Here is a 7,315-nt window from a genome sequence, read left to right as displayed (position 1 = left end):
CATAATCGTTCATAATTTCGTGATAATAATTTCCATCGTTGTGTAAAATAAGAACAGTATTGTGCCCCATTGAGGTGAAATAGGGTCGGGGTCTAAGAGAGGGTAAGGATAGCCTCCTGACTCCAATTTCTCAAAACTTCTTAAGCTTAATAGACTTAAGTAGCTTATTAGTTATTACAATTGGCCGAAATAATACTTCAAATGAATTTCGATATATGAAAAATGGTTAAATGTAATTAGTATATAGATAATTCCTATATAAGGTATAACAACTCTTGAAGAAGTAAATAATATCCAAATTATTGAAAAACAAATATAGTGAGTTGAGCTTAATCCTGTTATACGGGACTAAGGAAGTTTCGAGGGGCCTGCTCTCTGTTAAGCGATGATGTGCCATATGCACTTAGAGCCATTGTAAATAATGCTAAAATGCCAGAATATACACTAAAGGGAACACAATAACAATAAAAAATAGTCTTACCTTTGAATATTTCTAATACAAAACAACGATGCCGATGGTGAGAAGCCTGTACATTTTGATACTTTTTGTTCAAATATTTTAAAAATGGATATCTATATGTATCGTTATTGTTTTACATATCTCTTTAATGTAAACATAGTTTATCGTATAATAATGTTCAAAGATAATTTGAATCAAAACAATCGAATAGTGTCTATTAATATCGTATACAAATAAAAGTGTTCACATATTTATCAAAAGTACTATACCATATGTCGCGATACTCGGAGTACGAGGGTTCAAAACCCAGGCGTGCTGAAGAAATAGCCACGCAAAGTATAATTATAAGAAATAAACAAAACACGTCTGTGATGTCCAAAATCTAATATACGAGTGCTTAAATACAAATACAGCATGTAAGATATAAAATGAATATAGAATGAAATATAAATGGAATTTACCTGAAGAAAAAGCCACGCAAAGTATAATTATAAGAAATAAACAAAACACGTCGGTGATGTCCAAAATCTAATATACGAATGCGCAGATTCCTCGTGCACGAGTGAAAGGTTAAGGTTAACGGATATAGAAAAATAAAGTGAAAAATGAAAGTGAAAGAATAATGAAGACAAGACTGAAAGTGAAAGTGAGTGGCAGGGGTTAAGTTCTACTATTACAATGATGAATAATATTAGACACATATACACAAACAAACAATGACAAACACATAGACAAATGACCCTGCGACACATACATACAGAATCTTAATTTGTTATATCTTTTCCATCGAGTAAGCTGTTTCTTTACAATGAGATATTTTAATTTGAAAGGTAAAACTTGATATGTAATTTCGAAAGAAAAACTACTAAAACGAAAATTTGCTTCAACTGCACGGTTTTATAAGATTTGTGGAATTGTTGTACCACAAGCGGGTGCATCTTTTATAAGCGTTTGCGGGACTTTATCCTGCTTTTTATGCTTAGAGAAGAACAGTTGCACTTTATACGCATGCGAAGACTCAATAAAAGGACAGAAGTTGCTTCAATAATTGTGTACATACTTTTTACTTGCATTCACACACAATAATGATGAGTGTAAAATAAAACAAATCGTTGATATGAACTGACAAAATGATATTGTTATGCGCAAATAGGTCTTTTTTTAATAGAAAATGACACATTGCAAACGTAATGGCGAATGATCGGCGCACGCTTGGAAACCACCAAACAATGGTCGGCAAACAGTCCCCGTTAATGCATCGGCCAGTCATCGCCACATCACTGATCAATCAGATAGGTCGCCACAATGTTGAAAGAGTCGAAACGTTGTCTTGCTGAAACCGATGGCATCACAATCCAATCCAATCTTCGGAAGAAAGATTAAACGCTTGAAGAGATCCATTGTCACCATTTAGAGATCAAATCGGCCACAACCATGTTTCGTGTATGCTCAAAAGACTAGTGGCGACCGATATCGTTTTCCGACCGCTCTGAAATATTGTAGAGGCTTAGGCAAAACAATTCAAACTTAAAACGTCGAGAAGAGGTCGAATTGTGGCCGCTATGTTGGTGTAACCGAGCCTTAAGATATTCATATAGCAGTATTAAGAAAAATAGCTTTAACTAAAGAAAAAAAGCCGAACGTCAATTCCATTTTATGACATCAGTTTATTATGAATGAAAACTGATAATAGGATAATCATGGTCAGATTGACTCGAGATGGTATTGAAATACAATTTGATATTATCATCAGAGAACACTACAATATACGATTTACTCATACAATTTAATATATTTTAAATTTAACAGATGCATTCATGATGTGTTACCGTAGTTTTAAGCATTATCTGAATAAGTTTGCGAGTATCGTTGTCTATCACGTTTTAACACTATCCGTTTAGCAGAAACTCTATTCTAGAAATATGCTAAACGTCAAACCAACCTGTCTTAATAGCTTGTACTACTTAAAGTACCCAAAACAGCAGTTAACAGCTCGAAGGTTCCCGGGCTAACGTCATTAAAGTCAAGGTACATTAGGTTCTCTACACCAACGCGGGTATAGAAAATCATTTGAAACTCTTGCATTGTAAATTATAAAATGTTTTGGAATGAACAATAATAATGTGTTGCAGTATATGAAAAGTTCTGCAAAAAACATAACAATGTTCAAGCTCAACTCAAAAACTTGAATATATTATAAAAAGAGATCTAAAATGTTATAGAAAAGATCACGAACATAATTTGAATGTAACAATATAAAGAAGACAGCTTCCGCAAACAATTGAAATAACAATATTTTTGTAAGTACTTTGTAAGCGTTTGCATATGTTATAGATTCGCGATGTTTATCTTGTTATGTAAACGAAAACAATAGCAGCAACACATTTAATTATATCTTACTTTTTTATTTTCACAGCCGCCAATATGGAGACAGGTACTAGCAGGACAACCGCCATCCGTCCAAAAACCTAAGCATGACCTGCAACCGAGCTATGTTAAATTTGCAAGGTTATATATTTATGTTATGTCTTCTTTATTGAAGTTTCAAAAAGGACTGGTCTAACTTTTGAGTGGTTTTGTCATTTATTCTTTGTAACGTTTTTTATGTTTTCGTTTGTTCTAAAGGTCGTGGTCTTACTCCTGGTAGAGACGTGATGATATTCAACACTCTTATTGATTAAATCTTATCGAAACCGTATAAGGCATGTAGCAGGTAAAAAAGTATACTTATCAGCTAGAAACTGCTGATAAATTGATGGAACTTTTATATGAGAACTAGGGCAAAAACATTTACAAAATTTGAAACTGAGCTCATTTTTCACTCAAATGCTTGCAGTTCCAGAATACGTAATAAAGAAACACAAGGTAAAACGGTCATACGTACATTGAGGGGCTTATAATTGACGTATATATGAAAGCACCAATCGGACATACCAGGTATTGTAAAACTGGACATTTGGAAACGAACTAAAATAATTAAAATACCGGAAGGAGAAACACGTTGGTTTCAGAAAAAATAATATAACTCTAAATAGACGAGTTCCTGACGTTTTATTTTATCTTACAGGTATGCAGATATTTTATAAAAAAACAACCAGGCGAAATGTTTTAAAATGACCAAGGTCACCTGATTATAGATCGCATCATTTCAATTAATTAGAAATGCTGTAACTAAAATAATAAAAATAAATATTTTTGAACGTTTTAATTTCAGTCCAGTAAATTGAATAACGATTTGACATTTCGAACGTTAACTTATATTACGGACACCGACCCACCTAAAGGTTAGGTACCCTGATAGCTGCATTAACCGCATTTTAAAGTGTGTGGACTGGTGACCCTATATTGTTTTTATATCATTTGAAAAATATATGTTTGCTGATTGCTAAATTTAAATAATATTAAAACAAATAACACACATAAAGTTTTTTTCAGGTTGTATATTTACTCATTTTTTCAACTAAAATCTAACATAGTAGGTCATAGTTTGGTTAACGTGGGTCATATTTCGTAGCTCGACAAATGAAAATAACATAACAAAAATGGTAGAACTGGATTGTAGATCGTAGATCGACCATCTGATTAACATATTATGTTGTTTTTTTCTAATGACCAATGAAATTTTTCATGTTGATTTAATTGGTCGAGCCAATTCTTTAATCTTTTGATGACGTCATTCTATGGGCAACGCTCAAACTTCTCACAGTTCTTGAATATACGTATAATGTTTGGTAAATTGTTCTTTTCTGCACACAAACACCCCCTCCAACATACACATTATTTTGTAAAGGATATCTTAGTTTTGTGAATATCGATGTTTAGTCTGTTTAAACGATATTCGTTGAGCCGTATCACTATTCTGGAAACATGCTAAACGTCAAGCCAATATATCCAAATAAATTATTGAAGCGTCAATAACTGTGATTTCATTCAAAACGGTTAAAACAGCTTATAGTTCGTCGTCGATTCCCTCGCATATGTCTTGCATGTACACGAGGTTCTCTGTACCCATGCGGGAGTCGAACGTGCTTGAGACTAAGGGCATAGAACTGTCACCCGGCCGCCCGAACTCTTCATAAACGGGGTTCGCCTGACGTCGTCTACAAGCGGAGAGATTGTTCGAGAGAGTTGTTTGTGCATCTTGGATTAATTATTGCTATTCAGAAAGTCTATAGATAAACCATATATAGAAACTTATTCGAAAATGGTATTTAATGCATGTAGATAAAAATATGTTCTGGAATAATTTATTGTTTGCAATATTAAATTCTGATTTTAGAATAAATCCTAAGCATAACTGTGCTGAACCAGTGTTATTTAAACGGAAATAGAAGGCAGACACCAAACAATTGAAGACACTATATTCTGAGAAGTTATAAGTTAGCTTAAGCAGATATAGTAAATACACAATGTTTCTGTACTTTTGTGAAAGAAACCAAATTGATAGGAAAGGGATTTTGTGAACTTAAACTACACTTGTTTCAAGTCTTACCTTTTAATTTTCACAGCCGCCAAGATGGTGACAGGTACCAGCAGGACAACCGCCCCAACAACGGCGAAAACCCAGGCATGACCGGCCACCCAGCTCTGTAAGATTTGCAATGTTAAATAATTTCTTTCTAATTTGTTAAAACTACCGGTGGACTGGTATAAACTGTGGTTATATCAATTATAATTTGTATTTTTGTAATCGGCTGTTATAAAAGTCGTTTGCTGAAAATTGTGAAGACTGTTTGATATTCAACAAGTATTAATAAAACAACATAACTAAGGTATTGAAAAATATACTTTCAGCAGAAATATATTGTTAAACGTCATCAAACTTAGCTCATAATATGTGCACAAAATAATAAATTATGAAGTTAAAAATTGCATGCAGTTTATATCAGCCAAAGAATTCTTTATTCATTTTCAAACTTTATTTGTGGAGATGTATTTTCAATGGTAGCCTTGTTTCAAACTGACCTGGGGCTGTTTAGAGTTTGAAGTTTGAGTGTGTGCACCCCGATTAATGGTATTTTCACAAAATTCTCCAGTTGCTTCATCATGGCAGTCACAATGAAACGACCCAACATTATTGATACAAACACCTCTATTGCAAGGATTGTGATAACATTCGTTAATATCCATTTCACAGCGCACACCGTAATAGCCCGAAGAGCAGTTACAGCTGTAAGACCCATCAGTGTTTAAACACGACCCGTTTCCACAAGAACGAGAGTCACATTCGTTAACATCATTTTGACATGTGTTTCCATGGAAACCGTTGTCACACTGGCACGAATACGACCCCTTTGTGTTCATGCACTTTCCATGAGCGCAGATGGGCGGCTGAGATAAACACTCGTTGACGTCATCATCGCAATGCGCGCCATCCCATCCGTTATTGCAAACGCATACAAACTTGCCTGACATATTTTGACAGCTGCCGTGCAGGCATGCACTAGACAAGCACTGTGAGACGTCATTGTCGCAAAGAGAGCCGTTAAATCCATTATTGCAGTTACATTTGAAATATACCTGTGTGTTTACACAAGAACCATGAAGACAAGGGTTAGACGCGCATTGATCTACGTCATTCTGGCAGTCGTGCCCAGTATATCCAACAGTACATTGACACGAATACGACCCAGGGGTATTCACACATATAGGACAGGACTGATCCAAACATTCGTCGACGTCGTCGCGACAAAACTTCCCCTGGAACCCGGCGTTACAAGAACAATAGAAGCTGCCTTGAGTGTTCACGCAGGTTCCGTTATTACATAGATTATGGCCGGAAACCATGTTACACTCGCCGCTATCATCGCAGTCCGTGGATGGGTTGAACCCCACGTGACACTTGCACACGTGGCCGCCATCTGACGTCACCGAACACGAACCCCCATTTTTGCATGGTGACGATCTGGTGAAAGATAGTGATGCAACTTTCATGTCGTTGATAGTTCAAACAAAGTCATATACAGAAAATACATGTGTGCCATAAGAACACTGACCTTGATATACCGTTGAGCAATATATGGCTTACGTTAGTACCATGTTCTCTAACAGGCAGTATAATGTTTCAAATGGGAAATAGCAAACATACCCACAAGCCTCCATCATAAAGTTACAGTGAGTTCCGGTAAAGCCTTTGAAACATGCACAGTGGTAACTTCCTGGTGTGTTGACGCAACTTCCGTTGTTGCAGATGCCAGACGCCATTGAACATTCATTGAGGTCCGCGCAGTTTGGCGATAAGAAACCCGAGAAGCACGTGCATTCGTAACCAGGAGACGTGAGTAGTGGGGTACAAGTGCCACCGGAGCCACAGGGTTTATTATCGCAAATGGTACAGGTTACCTAAATTAAAGTTAATTTGAAAATCGATGATTATATAATTTTCACCGAGCAAAGAATTGAATTGGGGGGGAGAGGGGGGGGGGGGTAGCGAGATAACGTAGGGATAGCCACCTGCTCTTTACGTAACGAAACTCGGCCATAGGCACAGTAATGTCATTTAATATTAATGCTAACATGCCGACTTATACACCAAATCGAACACAATAACAATGAATAAATAGTCCTACCTTTGAAGAATTCCAACACAAAAGAACTATGCCGATGGTGAGGAGCCTGTACATTTTGATACTTTTTGTGCAAACATTTTCAAAAATGAATATCCTTTCATATCGTTTTTGTTTAACATATCACTCAAATGTAAACATAGTTTATCAAATCATAATGTACACAGATAATTCAAGATCAAACCATCGAATAGCGTATGTTAAGTCAGTATAACAATAACATTATTCACATATTTATGTCTAGTTTCATGCCATATACACAACATCATGATTTTTTCAAGTGCTGAAA

The 7,315-nt window shown here is 35.6% G+C and overlaps 1 protein-coding gene across 1 annotated transcript; it reads right to left on the bottom strand.

The window, feature by feature from the left end:
• Positions 1–3,384: 3,384 nt before the first annotated feature.
• Positions 3,385–7,269, bottom strand: LOC128217148 (fibropellin-1-like). Its single transcript, XM_052924076.1, has 5 exons — positions 7,030–7,269; positions 6,549–6,802; positions 5,426–6,365; positions 4,953–5,047; positions 3,385–4,560 (listed from the first exon to the last, which is right to left on the bottom strand). Exons 1-5 carry the CDS (start codon positions 7,081–7,083, stop codon positions 4,410–4,412), a joined length of 1,494 nt encoding a protein of 497 aa, XP_052780036.1. The 5' UTR covers positions 7,084–7,269; the 3' UTR covers positions 3,385–4,409.
• Positions 7,270–7,315: the final 46 nt, after the last annotated feature.

Source organism: Mya arenaria, chromosome 14, assembly GCF_026914265.1.
Source record: "Mya arenaria isolate MELC-2E11 chromosome 14, ASM2691426v1".
In the NCBI taxonomy this organism is placed as follows: Eukaryota; Metazoa; Mollusca; class Bivalvia; order Myida; family Myidae; genus Mya; species Mya arenaria.
This window is presented reverse-complemented; position numbering and strand designations above follow the sequence as displayed.

Bases quoted from the DNA above. Each gene is read 5' to 3' on its own strand.
- LOC128217148 (XM_052924076.1), bottom strand. From the start codon at position 7,083: ATGTACAGGCTCCTCACCATCGGCATAGTTCTTTTGTGTTGGAATTCT. The intron at 6,366-6,548 runs GTATGTTTGCTA...ATCTTTCACCAG, and splicing joins TTTATGATGGAGGCTTGTGG to ATCGTCACCATGCAAAAATG. The intron at 4,561-4,952 runs GTAAGACTTGAA...CTCCGCTTGTAG, and splicing joins GCGGCTGTGAAAATTAAAAG to ACGACGTCAGGCGAACCCCG.